The 21,419-nt window shown below is 32.5% G+C and overlaps 2 protein-coding genes and 1 long non-coding RNA gene across 11 annotated transcripts; all 3 read right to left on the bottom strand.

The window, feature by feature from the left end:
- Positions 1–278: 278 nt before the first annotated feature.
- LOC108325293 (low-temperature-induced 65 kDa protein) lies at positions 279–3,356 on the bottom strand. 2 transcript variants are annotated; one of them, XM_017558340.2, is made up of 6 exons: positions 3,305–3,356; positions 3,047–3,145; positions 2,724–2,948; positions 1,683–2,009; positions 684–1,508; positions 279–596 (listed from the first exon to the last, which is right to left on the bottom strand). In XM_017558340.2, the coding sequence occupies exons 1-6, from the start codon at positions 3,339–3,341 to the stop codon at positions 487–489; spliced, it is 1,623 nt and encodes a 540-aa protein (XP_017413829.2). In that variant the 5' UTR covers positions 3,342–3,356; the 3' UTR covers positions 279–486. The 2 variants fall into 2 exon arrangements, with proteins under 2 accessions (XP_017413829.2, XP_017413830.2); XM_017558341.2 differs by having other exon boundaries at positions 684–1,505.
- A 1,509-nt stretch (positions 3,357–4,865) lies between these two features.
- Positions 4,866–12,213, bottom strand: LOC108326374 (uncharacterized). 4 transcript variants are annotated; one of them, XM_017559851.2, is made up of 11 exons: positions 12,017–12,213; positions 11,193–11,334; positions 10,071–10,111; positions 9,802–9,975; positions 9,354–9,554; positions 9,142–9,264; positions 8,918–8,955; positions 8,706–8,808; positions 6,569–8,542; positions 5,539–5,618; positions 4,866–5,386 (listed from the first exon to the last, which is right to left on the bottom strand). In XM_017559851.2, the coding sequence occupies exons 4-11, from the start codon at positions 9,868–9,870 to the stop codon at positions 5,191–5,193; spliced, it is 2,784 nt and encodes a 927-aa protein (XP_017415340.1). In that variant the 5' UTR covers positions 9,871–9,975; positions 10,071–10,111; positions 11,193–11,334; positions 12,017–12,213; the 3' UTR covers positions 4,866–5,190. The 4 variants fall into 4 exon arrangements, with proteins under 4 accessions (XP_017415340.1, XP_052730347.1, XP_052730348.1 ...); XM_052874387.1 differs by having other exon boundaries at positions 9,802–10,111; XM_052874388.1 differs by lacking the exons at positions 11,193–11,334; positions 12,017–12,213 and having other exon boundaries at positions 10,071–10,730.
- A 3,243-nt stretch (positions 12,214–15,456) lies between these two features.
- LOC108325567 (uncharacterized) lies at positions 15,457–18,728 on the bottom strand. 5 transcript variants are annotated; one of them, XR_008247632.1, is made up of 5 exons: positions 18,427–18,728; positions 18,265–18,323; positions 17,025–17,566; positions 15,973–16,201; positions 15,457–15,891 (listed from the first exon to the last, which is right to left on the bottom strand). It is a non-coding gene; the product is annotated as an uncharacterized LOC108325567 (long non-coding RNA). The 5 variants fall into 5 exon arrangements; XR_001831842.2 differs by having other exon boundaries at positions 15,973–17,240; positions 17,396–17,566; positions 18,427–18,727; XR_008247631.1 differs by having other exon boundaries at positions 15,973–17,213; positions 17,396–17,566; positions 18,427–18,727.
- Between the last annotated feature and the right edge of the window lie 2,691 nt (positions 18,729–21,419).

The raw sequence follows: 21,419 nt of genomic DNA, 5'->3' as shown, positions 1-21,419 counted from the left end.
TTTTTATAAATAAAAAAATGATACCCTTTGCATTATTTTGTACCCTTAAAAATAAGATAAGACTATTTCTTTTTAAGAAATGACTAACTAAACTCTTTTACCTCTTTTATTTGAAGTATGGTCTCCAGATCAACCATTTTTAGGTGAACTTTGTTTAATATTTTTTTCCCTTATATTTCTCATTGTTTAGTTCAAGGAAATGGTAATGCTACGAGAATAAATTATAAACACAACAAATATGGAAACACAAAAATATTAGCATATTGAAAATTACACAATACCAGAACAGAATACAGATATATTGTCACCTTTTTTTTACATTTAACCTTATAATAACAAGTCTTATTCTTTGTTCCAGCACAAAGATATCACACTGTAAATTCGACATCTACACAAACATATAATACTTTCACATGAACCCCATAGACAAAACCTAATACAAGGAGAGAACTAAGCATATGTATTATCCAACATCCACCAAGATATTTAGCGAGTCTCTGTTTCTTCAATTCGACTACTCTTGCTTTCACCAACAACTGGGCTAACCTGTTCCACTTCTGCACCAGAATTTGTATTCTTGGATAAATGTTCACCTCCTGCAACCATAACAACCGCAAACACAAAATCAGAAAAATACACACACAATTTTGCAAAATCTATTTAGCAAAAGAAACCTCATTCACCTTTTCCCTCAAATTTGCCAAACCATGAGCCAACAACACCTTTAAGCTTGTCAACCACACCTTTTCCTGGATCATGCACACAGCTCTCTTCACGCATTTTCTCATCCCCACCATCCAAGTGATGCTCATTTTTCACTGTCTCTTCCTTCCTCTTACTTAAAGTTTCAGAAATTACCTCAGAAAGTGCCTTGTCCTCTTCACCAGGCCTTAGCTTCTCAGCCAAATACTCCTTCACAGAAACCCCTTTGTCTTGTTCTTTGACCTCATTTTTTGTCTCAGTTCCATACACTTTGGACTTCACTGCACTTCCTACACCTGCAACCTTGTCATAAACTGGACCTAATTTCTGTGTCAGAGAGTCAGCAATGTCCTTCCCATACTGTGTAGTCGAGCCAGACATGTTAGAAGCATCCCTACTTTTTGGTTGCTCTTCATTTATTACCACGTTGTCCTTTCTTTCGTCTTTCTCTACTGAACCTTCCTCAGAAGCTGTGACATCTTTAGGAGAGAAAACTTTATAACAAGAGTGTTCATCAACTGCGGTTGTGATGGTGCTTAAAGTTTGTCCACTGTCTGTGACATTTTCCAGGTTTTTGTTGACATTGGGGGATATCGTTTGCTCATGACATTCAGAAGAAGGACACTGAGTTTGAATCGCAGCAGAAAGGTGTGGCACGGACTGATCATGGTTTTCAACACGAGGGCATTCAGAATCAACAATAGCAGGCTGCAGGTTTAGTTCTGAAATAGATTTTGGCTCCTCCTGCACATTCATTCTTGCAAAAGATTCCTCAACCGGTGTGATTTCCATTTCTTCTTTTACTGCTGTAGCCATCACACATGAAAATCTTAATCCAGACCACGGTATATAAATATCATCAAGAGGAGTCAAATCCAATTTTATTAATTTAACCATCAAATCTTGCAAACAGTTACACTGATATTAATGCAATTAGCAAAAAATTGAGTTCTACAACTTTGTTCAATCATCTTACTTACCTTCTTCAGTTGGATAAGTGACTTTGGTTTGATGATTGGGAGGAATATATGCATCAGGCCTACTTCCGGGAGAGTAATGTTCTTCCTCCAATCCTATTGATCTCTCCAAATTGTCCTTAGGAAGCCCTGCTTTCTCTTCCATCCGAAATGCTTTGGCTGGATCAGAGGCTATCTTATGATCAGTTTCAGTAGTTGAAAATGGTAGTGAATCCTGATGAGATTCATCTGCCATGACTGTTGTATCTCCAATATCAATTCCTGACTTCCCTAAATTTTCGAGTTGCTCACTTGTGGGTGTAACAATTTTAACATCTTCACTTTCATGAACTGCAGAACAATCAAAAGCATATAGTCCAACTCAACTTCAATCAGATTTGTATTTATTTTTAAATTTGCAATCCTTAAAAAGGGTTAATGATTCCTGCTATTTGAAGAAGACAAAAAAAATTAGAGAAGTGAGTATCTATAAAAGATCAATTTTTAAGGTCAAATCGGTTTTCAATCTTCGTAAACATGTTGAAATCTGATTGAGTTCAATCTCTGTATAATGTTGTGTAAAAACTGTATACCCTCCAACTAATTAAAAATTACAGTGATATGACTTTTAAGTTTGAAGGATGTTACTGTAAAATAATAACAGTTTTAACTTAGGTGATGATTTTTGAAAGATAACTGTAAAATTCTTATGCATCCTGCATAAACTATTTACTCGGTTTGATTTTATTGCTCCAACATTTTTATCTTCTTATAAACTTTAAAAGTTTTGAAACCAGTTTCTTTTATTGTGTAACATGTATGTATGTAAATTATCACTTCAGGTATAGATATAGAATAACCTTCTTTTATCAGAAGAATAGTCACTAATGATCTGATAAGATATATCATCATTAATAAGTAGGACAATATTTTCAAAAACAAATAAAATTCATAAAGATTAAATCAACAATGAAATTAAAAAGACTAAACATATTTACTGTCCTAAAATATATTTAAGCACAGATTCAGTTTCACTTTATGCAGATGACTTGGAAAAGAACATACTTGGTGTTTCATGAACTTGTGTGTCCTTGTCCGTGTCTTCATCCTCATCTAAGTCATCATCATCAAGGTTGTGTTGATCTTCATTGTTATACTCACGGCCACGATCAAGGACTTGATGGCCATGTTTCTTAATCGTGTCCTTGATTTTCTTAGCCTTTACCTTGACTTTATTCAGAACAGACTTCTTCTCATGATCAAAGTGTTGATCTTCTTCACCATGTGTTACTACATCAAAAAAATTGTTCATTCAAAGAAAAGAAAAAACACCACATGAAGATATGCCTTCAAACATAATACAACTTATTTCCAAATGTGACTCATACCTTGCTCTAAGGGAACAATGTGGGGGTAGTGTTCATCATTCTCCTGCACTTCACTTCGAACTACTCTTGAATCCATGATTGTAGACAGAAGAAAAGTAACTGTTTGATCGTTAATGACAATTATCACAAAGGCATATTTGTTATATAGGGAAGGAAATGACATTATATGGCACACATGGCATCTCATAAACAGAGACACGTGTGGCATAACCGACATGTCTCCGTCATATGACACGTGTTGAGTAGTTTTTTGCGTACCTGGACTCAGAATGAAAATTGTTGTCGTCTTGAACATGGTGATTATGATGTTTTAGATAAGGGCATTTTGGTCCCCTCCGAATAACGACAACGGTTCGTTATCTACACACGTAAACTGTCCTTTTCACTGATGCCACTATACAAGTGTCCCTGGCTCTTTGGAAAGAAAGAAAAGCTCAATACAAGTAATTTTTTTTCCTTGCTATTTCTTGACAACTGATACACACAAATAATTGTGAAATTCGTCAACTTTGGATATGTTACGTAAATACTTGACACACCTAAGAAAAAGTAAATACAAGTGTCTAGTTGGTTCTTTTTCTATTGTTTATTGAATAAGGTGTGGACACTTAAATCAAGGTTTCTATGCTTAATTGGGAATAGGTGGAAATAAATGTCAACAGCAGAAGTGTTGTTGTTTATGCCAAATACGAGACTGGGTGAACAAAGTTGTATTCAATAATTAATAGGAGAATATGACAATTATTTTGTGTCACTTTCTAACAGTTTTGCAGTTAGAAAATGGGTATGCTCAGAATGTACAAAAATTACAGGAAAAAAACGAAAAGTGAATTGGGGTCTTCAGATAGCATGATCAAATTTCATTTATAAGCTATCTTCAAGCCTCTTATAAAAACAGTTCGTTAACAAAAATACCATTTTCATATATTAATAAAAAAACTCATGTAAGCTTTAAGTGAAATTTTCGTATTCGTATAGTATATTTACCCCTTTGTTGTAGTTGTCAGTTGTTATCATCCTAAATTATACAGTTTTCTACCGGTTATTTTTTTCTAAAAAAAATGAAAAAGAGAAAAAAAGTACCATATGTGCCAACGCCAAAATTTAAAAGGAAGGAGCACATGGTTAAAAAAATCCCTGTTACTCCTGCTATTCTTTCTTTATTCTGGCATCAATTGTTGGTAACAGCACAAGTCTATCATGAGACTTCTATGTTCATACACTCCACAATCTAAACTCGTGATCGCCTCATATATAGCAATTGGAAGCTTGTCTGAATGGTGGTTCTCTTTTTCCATTATTGGAGGCTACAAAACATTGAGGATGTGTTAGAAATGACGCTACAATCCATGGTATGAATCTTCAGGATCAGTTCTCTCTAAATTCGTCTACGGTTGTTTTATGGAACTTCATATTGAAATAATGAGCAAGAAACGAATAAACATATAACAACAAAGTTGGAAAAATTCCTTGTCCCCACCAGCTGGTTTTCTCCAACATGCTTTAAACAGTTCTTTCTACCTTTAATTTTTTGTCAAAACTATTCATTACCGACGTTTTTGGTATTGTAAAAAATGGTACTGAAAAAATAAGTACTACACATGGGAATTTTCTTTTACAACAATTGTAAAGTCACTGGCTTTCTGTATGTGACATCTAACACTAGTTTTGCAGCAACAGAAACATTATAATAGGAACTCCTAAACTTAGCTTCAAGTTATTGCTTCTGAAAACCACCAATCAAGGTAACCATACAGATGCTTACCCATTAGCCAGATTTTCTTTATTCGACCAACACTCAATCAAAACCTGAGCATCATAGATGTTATGTATATGTTACATTGGATGCCAAAAATTTCAAACTAATGATAAATCATTGGCTGCTACAAGGGACTATATGAGGCCACAGCATCATGCCCCTGGCTCATTTGCCAATGTATATCATACGACATGAATATTGGATGGACTGAGTGCCCAAAAAAATTTGGATGAGTAAAGTTGTTAGTAGATGTCATATAGGTCACAACTTGTGCAAACTGCAATGTACTGGTTAAATTTGGTTCCTACATTCTGATGATGATGATAGCATGCTTCCTTCACCACTCATGTATGATTTCAACGAGACACCACACCTGCAAAGAGTTCTAGTTCTTCTTCCCATTCTTGAGATTGCGTACAGCCATAACAAGCTGTTGTCTTTCTCCCTCTACCTCTGCAAATTTCAGACTAATCTCTGAATATCTTTCCTCCATGTCTTTCAGCTCATTCTCCATGATCTTGTTCTTTTCCTTTAGTAGCGAAACTTCATTCAACAATTCATTTGTAAGGCACTCACCCTCGCTGTCAGAGGAGACAAAATAATAGAAGTTAGTTCTTGAATGAGACAGGCAACATGAAAAAATTGACATTGGTGGCCGCAATTTCATATAACAAAGACAAAGAATGATAGTAATGTTCATGATTATGTTCAAGAGAAAAGAATTTGATTATACCTTCCAGAAGCTTGACAAACTTTGCTCTCATCTGACTTGTTTACTGTTCCTCCTTCGGACTTGCTTGAAGCATCCTTTCCCTGTTACAAAGATAACAGTCTGAGTTATTATAGAGAACCGGGAACTAGTGTATGAAAGGAAATACCAAAGAATTAAAACCTTGATCAGGCATTTGCCTTTAGCACCATTTTAAGTTTGAGATTTTCTGCTTATTTGTCTTGTCATGTAAGTGTGTTGAGCTTCATAGACCAGAAAAAATTCAGTTTCACTACCAAAGAACCACAAAAGTTTTAAATTGTGTTTGCTTTCATGCACACATTAGTCTTTCCGTGTCAAGTTCCATAAGAACTGGGTTTCAAGCGTATGTTATTTGAATATTTGTTAACTGTTTTTTAGTTTCACAGGTGACAAAAAGAAATTATAGATTATCTGGAATGCACACAAAGAATATTTATCCATGCTTCATCACCATCCTCACTCGGTTTGAATGATAGAATGCGGGGTTTTATTATTTCTTTTAGATAAAAGGAGGTTACCTTTTGTAATAATTTTTTAAAATGGCTTTTGAAATTTATTTATAGACACCAACGGAAGACTAAAACGTCAATTTGTGTTGTATAGATACCTTTTTAATCATTTGTAATTTTTCATATTACTGTAAGGTTTGACATACGTTTATATTGGGCATGAGAAATATTCCAAACACCTTAAAAAGCTGGATTAAAAGCAAATAATATAATCACATCGAGAGGGGTTCTACAAGGATGACTAGTTGAGATGTTTGGTATATGTTATAAAACCACCATCACCACCGTAAAAGTTAATACTGCTGGAGAAAACTCTTAAATATTATATCATTTACCCAACTTTGTACTGATCTCTGGATTTTAATGCTACTACTTATGTCTCCTTATTCTGTAGAGTGCATAAACCTTAAGGGAGTGATGTTACTATGTATCTAGTCCTAATATGAAACAATAAACTTTATGTTCTTCATCTCTGATTTTAAATTTGGCAGAAGAACAATTACCTTATGCATTTCGGATTTTGACTTCTTGGCATGTGTTTTAGCTGGAGGCACCGCACTTTCATTGTCTCTTGATGTCAAATTCATATGTGTAACTGCAGCTCGTCCTTTGTTATTCTTGAGCTTCTTTTCCATAGTACTTAAATCTGCTTCCTTCTTCTTCAGCTCTCCTTCTAATTGAGATATTTGTTTCTTCATACTTTCTTTCTCCATTTGTTCTTTATGCAAACCGTGTTTTATTTCAATATGCTGGTTCTTAAAGGTTTCTACTTCTGACAATAGAGTGCCAAGTATCATCTCCCCGTCATTTGAGATCATAAATGGTTGTCCTTTCTGAGCTATTTTTGCATCCTCCCTTACTTTTTCAGACAATACACCATCTTCCATCAACATTCTAATTTGAGATCTGAGCATTTGAATTTGCTTGGAAAACAAAGCATCCTTTTCATCATAGTGCCTTTGCACATTCTCAAGTTGTTTAGACTTAACTTCTAGTTCTTGTGACATCTGTTCTATTATTTTTGCTTTTGAGTCTCTTTGGTCCAAGAGCTCTTTCATTTTCACTTCATTCTGATCTGTGATAAGCCTGAGCTCTTGATTGCATTTATGGAGCATTTCTTCTATAAGTTTGTTCTGGTGCCGCAACTCATCAGCCTCTGCAACTGCTTTCAAAGTCATATTTTCATTCTCCTCAACTTTTTGTGCCATTTCAACAGAAAGCAGTCTATATTCCTCCTGAAAACGCTCGGATGCTACAGCATTGTTGTGTCTTGTCTTTCTCAAGGCTTCTTCTGCTTGCACGGCCCTTTCTTCCTGCTCAGTTTTTGCACATTGCATGACATGGAGATCTTCTTCAAATTTCTCTGCCTGTGTTTTCAGTTCTTTCTCCAACGACTTAACTTCATCTTCAAGTTCCTTTATGTAGACCAGAGATGCTGAAAATTCATCTTCCTGCACCTTTAGCTTCTCTTCTAATCTCTCTACATGGGATTCAAGTTGTTGTATTGTAACTAAAGAAGATGAATGTTCATTTTGTAACTTGATGTGGTGTGCTTCATCTTGCTTTAATCTCAAAGATATGTCCACATTTTCCTTCTTAAGTAGATCATACTCCAAAGTAAGTTCTTTAATTTGCTCACTGAGCTCTTCGCGTTGTTTACAGTAATTGTCTATTTCTTCATCCTGGTCTGCAATTTTTAGCCGCAAGAGGTCAAATTCTATGCCCTCTTCACGCTCTTTAGTAGTCTTCTGGGATTTTATATTCGTAGATAGATCCAATATTTCCTTATCCTTTTGTTCCAGCATTGCTTCAAGGTCTGTCACAGCCAAAAGTAATTCAGAGTTTGAGTTTTGTGTCTTCCGCAGTTGCAATTGAAGATTGGCACTCAATTCCTTTTCATAAACAAGCTCTTCCTTCATTGCCTCTAACTGAAGCCTAGTATCTTCAATCTCAGACTTCAAGGTTTTGGAGGTTTTGGAGGTTTTGGACTCATTACTGAAGTTCTGCTGGGACTTGAGTTGCTCGTATTTGGTTTTGAGCAAATCTCTCTCCTCTCTGAGGCTGATTATTTGTCTTGACAAATTCTGTCCCCTACTGCTTTCTTTTTCTATCTGCTTTCGAAGTGATTGTAACTCTATTTCTGACACTTCTGCTTGCCTTTTCAAAGAAGTAATTTCATTCTTTAGGCTTTCATTGGAATTATTTGAAGGCTCTTGTAATCTTTCTCTTGGAGGATTGTCTTCCAGGCTGTTAGTCCAGTCACCTAAACTTCCATCTGATGCCGAACCCATTGACCAGTTCGTGTTTGACCTCTTATGCACCTGGGCTTCTGTTGCAATGGCTTTAACAGTTCCTTTTGATGGAATTGAATTTTGTCTGAAGCTATGAGGATCCTCCCATGAAGCTAACACAGGACTAATGCCATTAGATGCATCTTGTTCAGAATACTCAGATCTGGTCCTCGCCATGTGTTCGTTCTATAAGATAATAATAAAAAGTAATGTAACTGTAATGTCTGTAAATGAATTATTTGTTGGAAGGTTAGCATAACTTGTCCCCTTCAGAAGTTTCTGTTTAGGAAAGTTTCAACTTTGTTCAATAGAATAGTTAACCATATAAAGGTATCTTATAAGACCTTACTTCATCAACATTATAACTTTCATGGTCTGTACTGCCATAGCTCAGCTGGTGTTTCAAGCTTCTATCACTGCCAAGTTCCTCAGCCCCATTATCTTCCCCATTTCTGGAATCAAGGTATAAAGGTTCAGAGCATATTGGAAACAATTGAATTAAAAAGAAAAATAGGAACTTTGTATGGTTTAAATAAAGGGGGTTCTACGGTTCATTTTCACCTTTCAGCAGCATATCCTTCCACGTTCTGAATAGTCACCTGTCTCAACAATTCTTAAGTGAGAAATTAAGAACTGAATGGTGTTTGTAATCTGATTACGTTGAAGAATTATAATTTTATAAAAAATCTCAAATTCTTAAAGGGTGCTAAAGAATAAGAGATGAATGTTGTGGAATTGCTTATTAAGACCCGAAGCAAGGCAATAGGAAGATAAGGAGCACTAACGTGTAAAACTATGCCTGAATTGGCAAACTTTAGGGGTAGAGAAATTGTGATTGGCTCAATTTCTGCAACAAAATCAGCAAAATCAATCGAGGCCTCTCCAAGAAAGCCAGATTTTGAAGATCCCTGCAAGAGCCCACACGAAGATTAGACTTTCCAACCAACACCCTACTTGAGTAAAGGACGGTGAGTGTGAAACTACAACTACTTCTTACGGTTGAAACAATGAAATGGTAGATTTTCTCATGAATTTTGCCTGATTTTGCATCCGTAACAAGTTTAACGGATTCAAAAATTGGATTCTCCCACGAGCAGGTCCCATCTTGCGCAGCAGTTTTCTCTAGTTTCACTGTTGTCTTACCAACATCATCTGGCACCAAAGATACCATTATAGCATTCTTTTTCATCTTTGGCACCTGATAAAAAGGAGACATGGAACAAGGTCAAAAACACTGTTTGCAGAATCTGGAAATCGGTTTGTGTATATAATAATCCCATCACTGCACAAACTGTCAAACTCTTCTAAATAAAACAAATAAACCACACTGTTTAAATTTCAAATTTCTTGCGAAACATGTTACGATTATAACAGCTAAGTCAGACCCTATTTCTAGATTTAGTTGTGAAACAATAAGGATTTGGTTTTATGTTTGTCTCACTGACCTGAGTTGCCTGAAATTCCAATTTGAACACAGCTTTGATCTTGTGCTTCTTGCTCCATGACTTGAACATGTTTTCAGGGTGATAAAAACGGCCGTTGCAAGGTTGTAGACGCAGAAGAAGCCTCTTATAAGCGGCACCTCATTGGTGAGGAAATGCTATGTGTTGGATTTGAAACTGTGGTATTTATTATGTGTGACAAACGCAGTTAATGACCAGAATGAAGTGTCAGGATGTTCAGAAAGCCAAGAATCTTGTGAGTTGTGAAGTACCTCCTGATTTCCTGAGATACTGAACTTGCACTAGTAGAAAACTAACAAAAAAAGTGATGGAGGAAATAAAATTGATATTAGAAGCTTCTCAGCATGTCTTCATGCACCAAAGATAATGTGAAAAGAACACAGATGAATCCCATTATGGTCTACTTTTTGCTTTATTGCAAGGACAAAAGAGTGGGGAAAATTGAAATGACAACATTGACCAAACACATGAGTGTTAATCACGGTAAACTGTTTTCTTTTTTCAATTGATGTTTGGCTCTGATTAAAATTCCAAGATAATAACTACATTTACTTCTTGTCAAACTCACATTTATGGTGAAATGGGGTTTGAGAGAACTTACACTTAAATTAAAAGAAAAAAATAATATGAGAAATAGAGTTAGGAAAAGAGGTTGAAATCAGCAGCTGGATTGTAATTGTTCCAATCCAACATTTAAATGGGAATAATGAGAGCATGAGAATGACATTTCATTTGACCAAATTTACCAAGAAATCTAATTTTTCCAAAGGGTAAGTGAAAGTGGAGAGCAGCGTCCATGTGCTTCTGTGCTGTCTTTGATAAGCAACAACCCACCAAGACATAAATGTAGCACCTTTCTGCTGTAAGGGCATGATGAAGAAAGTTTACTCAGAAAAATGAGTTGTAAATGCAAAGAGCTTTGGTCCCCACAACTGTTAAACCCTCTTCATATCTATTTAAGAGACAATATGCTAATAAATTAAAATATGATTTAATAAAAAACCCTAATTTCATAAAACAAGGCAAAGAAAACAAGGTATTTGTGTATACACACATCCAGCACATGCCAGTGTCGGCAACCAAACAGATCCTTAACGTATTCAAATTATTTCTCCCATGTGTGTTAAATAATAAGCAAGAAACACGTCAACGATAAGGCAGAAGAACCCTTAAAAAACTCACACATTATTTGATGTGTATCATTGAAAAGAAAGTTTAAACAAAAAATTCAATTTAATTTAATTTCAGATTCCTCGCACATGAGACTCGCATTATAAGATCTGAAACTAAATATGGGCCATTCTTTAAAAAATAAATTGGTATGTATAAAATACAAAAAATAAAAGTATATAAAATAATTGACCTTCACTTACCCAAGCAAACGGCTAGTGTGGTCCACAAGCAAATGGTACCTTGCGAGATAGAATGAGAAACAACAGCATTGACTTCATGGCTCCTTACAAATTTAACATGTTGCAGCAGCAGCAGTAGTGAGGTTTATACAATTCTTTTTAACTATATCAAAAAACAATTAAATTACATTCATATTATTAAAAATGAGAATACATTAAAATTAAAATTTGATATAAAGACAAAAATCAAAAATATTCTGTAATTTAAGGATAAAAGAATAGTTAAAATTAAAGGAAAATTATCAACAATGTCTGGATTCCTATCCTCAAATAAAATCAAATATTCAACTCTAGGTCATTGATTGATATTTCTCCTTATGTTAACCTAATGTGTGACATTTGACTATTGCAGCTAAAGAAATATTTTCATTGATGATAAATAAAAGGTTGGGGAATTCTATCATAGTACCAAACCACTTGTTTCAAAGCATGTTGTCTTACATGAGTGGTTTGGAAGCCGTGTTCCATTAGAGATATCAGTGTCAAGTGTGGTCAGTACGTGTAACCAACCAACCCTTCAAGGCATTGATTTGCCATAAATTTAGAAGACGAGGCACTTTCTTTCTCACTTTTTATTTCTTTCTTGAAAAAAAGAAATGGGAAAACCCATCCTCGATTTCTTTTCTTGGTTACCTGTCCAAAGCATCACTCTACAAAACTCACTTTCTTCCCACCACACTGAGCGCTACAACTTTTCTCCCGTCCCAGACTTTCGTTTGCATCTTCAGAATAATATTAATAATAATAAATAATTCAGTAGTAAAATAAAATAAAAGTTTAATTACCTTTTCAAAAGTGAGCACTCGTCTTGGATTAGCAAGCACTGGTTAGAAGAATGATTGGCTGCTTGGACAATCATGGAGATGGAGTCATGGAGAACCAAAAGGCTGCAAACAAGAATTAAAGATTAGTGCCCCACAATTAGAGATGCAAAAGCAGAATGAAAAGTCTTTTGAGATTTCATGAAGCAATGAAATCGGTTCTTCCTATTCAATGTGGGAATCTTCGGAGATTTTATTTTATAGGCAGAAAAATCTTCAGTGTAATGGTGGCATTTATTTTGCCAGCTACAAGGCGATGTAAGTTACGTACGTTTCTCAATTGTTTGATGAAGTTTTACTTCAGGAGCATATATATATATATATATATATATATATATATATATATATATATATATATATATATATATATATATATATATATATATATATATATATATTTGCTAACGCGCGTACGCCTGTTTTTCAGTTGGTACGTTTTAGTAGATAAAAATATCCTTATATATCATGGATTCTAAGTTTTAAGGTCAAGGGTATTTAGCAAACCCCATATATATATATATATATATATATATATATATATATATATATATATATATGATATTCTTTTATTTAATATACTATTTTTCTTACTACACATAAAAAAAAAGAATTAAGTAGAGGAATGTATTGATTAAAGTTTTAAAGGGCTTTGAATAATTATTAAATAATATTTAATAATTAATGCACAATTCCTAAATTAGTTTTAGAAATTAAAAAACGTGTAGCTTAAAGAGGAAAAATTGGAAAAAGAAAGTTTAAACTTGGCTACTATGACAACTATCTCCGTTATAAAAGGTAAACAAATTGTCTAAACAGAAAACAATTTAACGAAAGGAATTAATGAATTGAAATTTTAAAGAATTTTCTATTAGAATTATTAAAAATTGTGTTATCAGTAAAGACTTTTTTATATAAATAATTCTTGTAATATTAAATCAGAATAGTTTAAGAAATTAAAAATATAACATCTGATTCTAATATTATTCATCGAAGCTTTTCTACAATTTATAGACAGTCTTTTGGTTATTCTTTTATGTGAAAAAACAATTTTGTAGTTAAAAGTACATAAACTGATATCGTTGTAAGAGATAATGCTTTCATTTACATTCTTTTCTTATTATATCATGACAAGTTACCTTTTAAAACCTGTTTATAATTTTACAAAATTTACACTGTAATTAAGAATTAGTTAGTTTATATGTTCCCATTTTCTAATAAGAAGTTTTACAAAACTTATATCTTAAGTTTATTATTTAAAACTTTTTCAAATAAATTTGAAAACGAGTCGTATGATAGTGTTTACCTGCTATTTGTTTTGTCTAAGGAGATTTTTTTTAATTAGATATATGTGAAAAAATATCCACGACTTTTTTTTATACATGATATTATTCATAGATGCCTACGATGTTTTATAATTTAATTTTAAAAAATTAAATTTAATTATTTAAAAACGAATATTTAAAATATAAACTTAAATGAGAAAAAAATATATTTAAGTATAATTCAAATCAAATTATCCAATAAATATTAATGTAAATAAATTTAATCTAAAAAAAATTAAATAAATTGTGTTTAAAAATTCAACTTCATAAGTCTAAATAAAAATAATAGACTTTTCAATGGCTCCTAAATTACAGGAGTTGATATTAAATACTTTTAAAATATTAAACAACACAGGCTCCTAAATTAGTATTAGAAATTCAAAATATTAAAGAGCAAAAGAATTAATTTTAAAAACAAATATAATTTTTTTTTTAAAATTATACTAGTTAGACAATATTTGTCCAAAAATTAGCATATAGTACATAGGGCGTGTTTTATCTATTTAATATATGTTTTAAAATTAACTATGTTTTTAATTATGTTTAAGAGGAAAATGTTTGTTCTATCCTTGTCTCTCTTTTCTTTTCACTGTTCAATGGTGTTAATGATAAGAACCGCACTAAACTTAGGCCTTGTTCACTTGAAGGGATTTGGGGGAGAGTAATTGAAGGGATTTGAGAGGATTTGAAGATAAATTTTTTTGTTGTTTATTTGAGTGAATTTGGAGGTAAATTAGAGTGTATTTGGAAGTAAATTTTTTTAATCTGTCACGTCAATAAAATCCTACACTAATTCTCTCAAATTTTACTTCCAAATACACTCTAATTTACCTCCAAATTCACTCAAATAAACAACAAAAAAAATTATCTTCAAATCTTCTCAAATCCCTTCAATTACTCTCCCCCAAATCCCTCCAAGTGAACAAGGCCTTATATTTTTTCAAGCAGAGAGAGATAAAAGTACGATGAATTTAGTTACAAATAAAAAGTTCATACAATTACTTAAGTACTGCTCAGGATAATACATTGTTTTTAATCGAAATCTTTTATATTTAGCAAACATAAAAAATTGTCTTCCGGTACGATTTATGCTAAACAAGGGTGAACAAGTTGTGAGAGTCCGATCATTGTTGATTTGTCTAGCCTACATTTTATTTGGATAATGATACTTTTACAACATTTTAACACCATCTACATATCATTCTGTGATTGGTCTGTGTTAGTGTTTATAATTATTATTATTGATTGTGAAGTAATTTTGGACCAATCACAAGATGACATGTAAATGATGTTAAAATGTTGTCAAAAAAATATTATCAAAATATCATTATCTATTTTATTTAGATGTTTCGATCATTGTTGATTTGTGACTTTGGTTCATCTTTGACATTGAAAAAAAATGCAGAAAGCAAGAGAAAGATGGGATTGTGTCTATGGGCAAAGATTCTGGATTACCAAAATTGAAGCGAAAGCCCTTGAAATGTCTCTTTCTGACTCTGTAAAAGCACAAAATTCGTTACTTGTGAATTTTGTTCCTAGCTTCTTGTCGTCATCTTATCAATGTCACATATAGAAGATGATATTAATAATATGTTCTCTTTTTTTCTTTCTAAAATGATCACAATTTCATAAATACTAAGATGGAGAATCTTGATCGATCTGGAAGTGAGGTTTGCACTTGATTTAAATATTTCGTCTGATATAGTAATTATATTGAAATAATTACTCTGATAATACACACAAATTAAACCAATAGAAGAAAATAACTAATTAGATTAAGAGTTTTAAAACTAATTTAAAAGATTTCAAAACTAAAGCCGTGTTACTTGAGTTTTTTAAATAAAATTTTCATAATAAAAATTTCAGAGCAAACTGTCCTGAACAACGTTTCCATTATTATAGGTAATGTTATAATCATTAATATTTATGAAGATAATATTTAAATATAGATTTTGGTGATATGAAAAAAAAATAATGATTGTTTTATAAGAAATTAATGAAACTTATATAGTATAATTTAAATATTTAATTGTTTATGCTAAAATAATGAAATATAAAAAGTATTTTAGCTGCACTAACATCTTTTATACACAGAGAGAAAACCTTGCTATTACTAACAACACTGCTATTTCTACAATCAGATGAACTTTTTTCTTTAGTTGGTCATCTTCAATCTTCAAAATCAAGGACATAACTTGGTGACTTTTTTTACCATAATTAAGTTTCACAAAGATAGTTCCCATGTTCTGACTAACACAGAACTGATTCAAAGGTATGTTTGAATTTAAATTCCTGAAAACCATCTGGAATTATCAGATGGTCATTTAAGACTGTTGGACCAAAATCTGATAACTGAGGTACACCCTTTGCTTAGAAGATGGTACCTTATCTTTACAATTACTTGCAATTGGAATCTCCAAAACTGTTGCACAGTTTCTTGACATCATAAAGGTAGAGTTGATCTGAGAGACAGCACATGGCATGAGCAACAAAGAGAAGAAGAAATGTGGTCATATGCTGCAGAATTCAACAGATATCTTGAGCAGTCGGCACACACAATAAAGAGAAGGACACATTTTTATGGCAACAACTACATACCTTAATCAATAACTGAGTCATTTTGCACTTAAAACAGAAAAATGGTACCATCACCAACGGATGAGTACGACATATTTAGTCAATGTTGTTTGAGTGGTTAAAGGAAGTAAGAACACTGCCACCAAATAAGGAACTAGCACCTCAAGGACTGAGACCCCATCCATCCACAATATCTTCTGGATATGGCACCATCATGAGGTACTTCTTGCTTCCGATCAATAGTACGTATCTGTATATGAATGATAAATAATGCATAAAATATAGCCAGTATACAATCTAAACAGAGACGGTAAAATTTATAGCCTGATACAATGTAGAAATTGCAGGAAATGGCCCCCATGAACACTGAAAATCTTGTTTTCAATTAAGGCCGACAAACTGCAGTTTGTTGTAGTCAGCATATGAAATTATAAGGGAAGTCACAAATAACACTATTTGGTTTCTAAAAGGTTGATTTATCACCAATCTGGTCTTCCAAATAACACTTTTGGTCAGCTCATTAAGTCGATATTGAAATGTAGTCCCATAAATCTGATATCTCGATTAAGGATGAAGTTTCATCAAATTTGGAAATTTGGTCAATAGATGTAAATAATCTGTTGATTAAATTGATGTAGCTATTTGGGTTAGACGCTCTACTTTTGTAGGTTATCATTTTGGAATTTGAGCGGTCACGACTAAACCATACAGAAAGAAAAGCCAATTGAGTAATTGCAGTAAAAACCAAGGAAGAATAGAGGAAATATAAACAGGCCAAGAGGGGGGAACTTCAGAATCTTATAGTAAAACAATCTGCCAACCACTTTTATTAAATTATGAGAATAAAAGTTGCAGAAACAAATGCCAAGCAACTTTAAAATCAGATTCATGTCTTTTAAGTATGATTTACAAACAACTAGTCGTGCACTACTTTCAAATATTTATTAAATGGAAATTAACACAACAATACTTACAAGAGGGATATAAAATCAATCCAATCATGCACCAGCCAAAAATACTTCACTACCATCACTGGAAAGTATCACTCGGAAAATAAATTGTTTCTATATTACCTCTCCTTTGGAAAACCAAGGGTGCCAAACATTTTCAATGGGAAGTATGATAATATACCCGAGACTGGCACCATCCCGATGAGGGTGGTATCCACTAAAACTTGGTAACTGCTGAAGAAAGACTTGGACTAATGTGGGCAATCTTATCTGCAAAATCAAACATCTTTTATGTTCTTCTTGCAATCATATCTGTAGAAGGAGCACCCACAAACATCCCTGCAATAAGTACATATATGGGCAAGGAAAGAATTGACAAAGAAAGATAACTTTTAGAAGATTAAACTCTTGAATGACACAATCCATTTATTAAAGAATTACATAAATAACTAAAGCCAATAAAATAATACAACGGACTATGAAAAAGAAAACACCTCCACATGCTTTAAATAATCTGGAGCATCAGATTGATGCATGTATTTCACACCTTCAGCAGCATAAAATTTAGATGTGCATTCAAGGAATGACTTCTCAAAGCTTTCTGAATAAATTCCCAAAGCAGTAAACATCTTCAAAAGATGGGTTATACCACTGCTTCACCTTTTCTAAGAAGACAAAAGAAAAAACAAGTAACACATGGCACAAAGAATCTTACAACCTCATAAAAGCTTCATATAACACTTCACATTCAAAAATGAATAATACATATAACATGTGAATATTTTCAAAGAACAAAGTAACCCATAAAATCTAGAGTATTTAGGGTTTATAATGAAAAAAAAAATAGTAAACGGAATATTTAGGCTTTACAATCCAAAAATCTAACCTTTTCAATTGATAAAATTCAAAAAAAAGGTACCTTACAAAAAATAGAATAATGGAAATCAGATAAAAAACCGAACTTGTATCCACAAATCAACTATGCACTAAAACTATACCACACAAAAACCAAACCAATAAATATAGACCAAAACTCAACCAATTCATACAAACTCCTTTACTAATATATGACGATGATGAAAACAGATGGAAGAAAAGTGTTGTCGTAAGGAACTAGTATCCAGAAATCAATCAATAAATCAATAAACACCAAAACAGAAAACTTGTATGATAAAATCCTAAACAGAAAAAAAAAAAAAAAAGAGAGACAAAAACAAAACTTGTATCACAAAAGTTTACAAACAACTAATCACACCACTTAAGAACCCAACAAACGACAAAGAATACGAAAATAGTAAGTGCCCAAACTTCATCGACACTATCACAACGGACATACCAACATAGGTAAAAGAAAATAACTTACCTTCAACCTTATGGTGCCCGGAAATAAGTAGAAAAAGAAACAATCCTTAAAGCTTCAACCTTGAACAAACAATACAAATATTACTTATCAACTATGAGAACGGAAATATCAAGATACGAAAATAAAGACCTCCACAACGAAGACAACAACAACAAAAATTACCTGACCTAAAATGCAATGGTAACTAGAAAGGAGGTTGAAGAAGAACCTAAGCTATTTGAACCAAGCTACAAGACAATGAACATTATGCAGAGAACGGAAGCTTCCACACCAATCTATTCGACCTCTGCACCACGTCCATCAACCACACTCACAGCCTCAAAAATGACGAAAGGAGCGGTAAAATGGTAAAAACCACAAATACCATTGCAGAGGATGAAGAAAGGTTTGATACGTTGAAGACAAAAAAGACATTTTCGAAAACAACTATGAATTGACCAAATAACCTGACAGGAGGCAAACAAAGAAAAACAACTCTAAAATGATCAAATAACCTAACTATGGGACAGGTATCAAACAAAGAAGTAGGGTCAATTTAGTAGTTGCGTTTATGGTGTTTTTCCTGTAGTTGAATTATATTTTTCAAAATAATTTTTTAAAATAAGTTTTTTTGAACAACTTTCTAAAATATTCAATTTTTCAAAATAAAGATTTTAGAATTTGATATAACTGTGTACCAGTAGTGACCGGACGTCATACAGGACGGACGACCACGTCATTGGACCACCAAACGGACCGGACGCTCATGTTACCATATGCAACCCAGGAAACTACCCTTCTACTTATTGTCAGGAAGGTTTGGGCACGGTAGGGCGGACGCCCGTGCATCCACAATCATACAATCTTACCGCTTGACATCTAGGGGAAAAGCAACTCACGAGAAGCTGGCCGGCCGGCCAGGCCGCGGAGTGGTTAAAACCTATTGGACATGATTAACTTTTCACTAATCTCAAACCACGAAAAGTATAAATACAGATCCAGGGTGAGTGGTAGGTTGCATTTACTGCACATTTATTACTGCTTCATAGAAAAACGTCATTACCTTCAACTGACTTTGGCATTAGAGAATCTTTTGCAGGTCTCCCACCCGCGGACTAAAAAGGAAATTAAAGAATAAGTACGGAGAACTGAAGACACGAAATACGAACAAAGAAGGACGTGAAGACATTGGACCAACTCAATCATTCACATCCGAAATAGGTTGGATAAAAGTATTAAGAAATAATCAATATAGAAGAAAAAAACTACATTTTACTATATAATTTCCACCAAATTCAACGAATAACTTTTTGCTCGTTCTTCGTTCCTACATTCCCCGACATCTCCCCGAGTGAGACTCCAGACTTTCCTAGAGGTAATGAAGGTAACCAAGTGATAGCATGGTACAGTTAAAAGAGAGAATTTTAATTTTTTTCGCTATTAATACGAAAGTCAAGATATAGTAATAATGAGGTTCCAGAAGACAAAGACCCATTTTTAGATCTTTCTTTTCAATTTTTTCTTTTCTAAATTTTAGACTTTCAAAGACCCGTGGTTGTTGTGACGTAGTTATGGGTGTTATACTTTTTTACACCACCAACTTCTAAATATTTATTTAAGTATTTTTTATTTAAATCCATTTGCTTATGGTAGTTTGTATAGTTTATTTCGTTCTTTTTTAATTATTATTTGATTTGGTTTGGTTAAATTCTATTTTTAATGAATTCGTGTTTTTTTTAACTGTTAAATCAAAGTCAAAAGCGTTTTAAATATGTTAAATGTTAAAAATAAAAGTAATATATGAGATACTAAGCTTGAAGTTTACTAAATATTTGGTTGTATGCATATTATATTATCAACTCACTTTATTACCCATCAAGAATCAGATTATTATAATTTGAATTCTTGATAATTAGTATTACTTAATCAGTTATAGAGAGATATAATTTATATATATATATATATATATATATATATATATATATATATATATAATTAACTTATTTATGACATTAATTTTGATTAGATATTTTCTTCTTCAAATTATTAGTTTTAAAAGTAATTTTAATGAAAGATCGACTAGTAAAGGATGATTATAACTATATAAACATTAATCATAGAATAAAACAATTAAATAAATTTGTGATCCATAAAATTGAAAATTGATGTAAGTTTTATTCTTATTAAATCAAATATTAACAAGTGAAAAAATAGTCATTCATATTTATTTTATAAAAATATTTTTCTGAGTAAAATATAATCCATGCTACGTATTTTGAAATGTTTTCAAACCCATCACTTTAAAAATTCCGTCTATTTTTATAATTCACTCACCAAACTCTTTAAAGTTCATTTTACAAAACCTTTATTATGTTTGAATAGGAAAAACTAATCAAGTTCTTTTGCTCATTCTTTTCTATTTATGTTATTTTTGTTTTAGTGAGCGTAATTCTTACTTAGATCAGTTCAAACAATTTTCACCTACTTAATTACAAAATTCATAAGAGCATTAAAACATTTTATTCGTTAACAAATACTAAAGCAACTTCAATGTTAAATTTTCTTTATCTAAGTTTTTAAGTAAATAATTCAAAGCAAATATTTTGCAGTAAGAGAGTAATGAAGAAATGAGACCAAGAAAAAGTTTGGGTCAAAAGCAAAAACCTAATTTGCCTGTGATGTTTTATTATTGAGTCAATAGCCAAAGCCTAATTTGCTCTTGAGGCTTCATTATTGGGTCAATAGCAAAAGCCTAACATGTCCGCTCATACAATTCAATAAACCTAAAATTTCTAAATAAGTTTGCAGAATGGCCCATAAACTTAAACATTCTCACTTTCGCATAATAGATCTTGAAAATTCTTAAACGTCTTTTTCAGTCATTCACTAACTCAATCTTTCACAAGATAACAAGATAATTACACCTCTAATAAATCAATGAATTATTTGCTGCAAACAAAATTTTCATCACTGTATATTTTAAAATAACGAAACAATAAGTGAAAAAATGGATTATATTAGTTTAATTGTTAGTAATATTTAGAAAAGTATGATAAAAATAATTAATTACGATTAATGATGTTTTTTGTGAAAAAAAGAATATACAAGGTATTCCTAGTCGCCAAAAGGGAATACGAGTTATGAGGTCATAAAAGGGAGCTTTCTAAGCGTCTGAT

The sequence above is a fragment of the Vigna angularis genome, chromosome 3, assembly GCF_016808095.1.
Source record: "Vigna angularis cultivar LongXiaoDou No.4 chromosome 3, ASM1680809v1, whole genome shotgun sequence".
NCBI lineage: Eukaryota > Viridiplantae > Streptophyta > Magnoliopsida > Fabales > Fabaceae > Vigna > Vigna angularis.
Note: the sequence above shows the minus strand (reverse complement) of the source record. Positions and strands in the feature narration are given on the sequence as shown.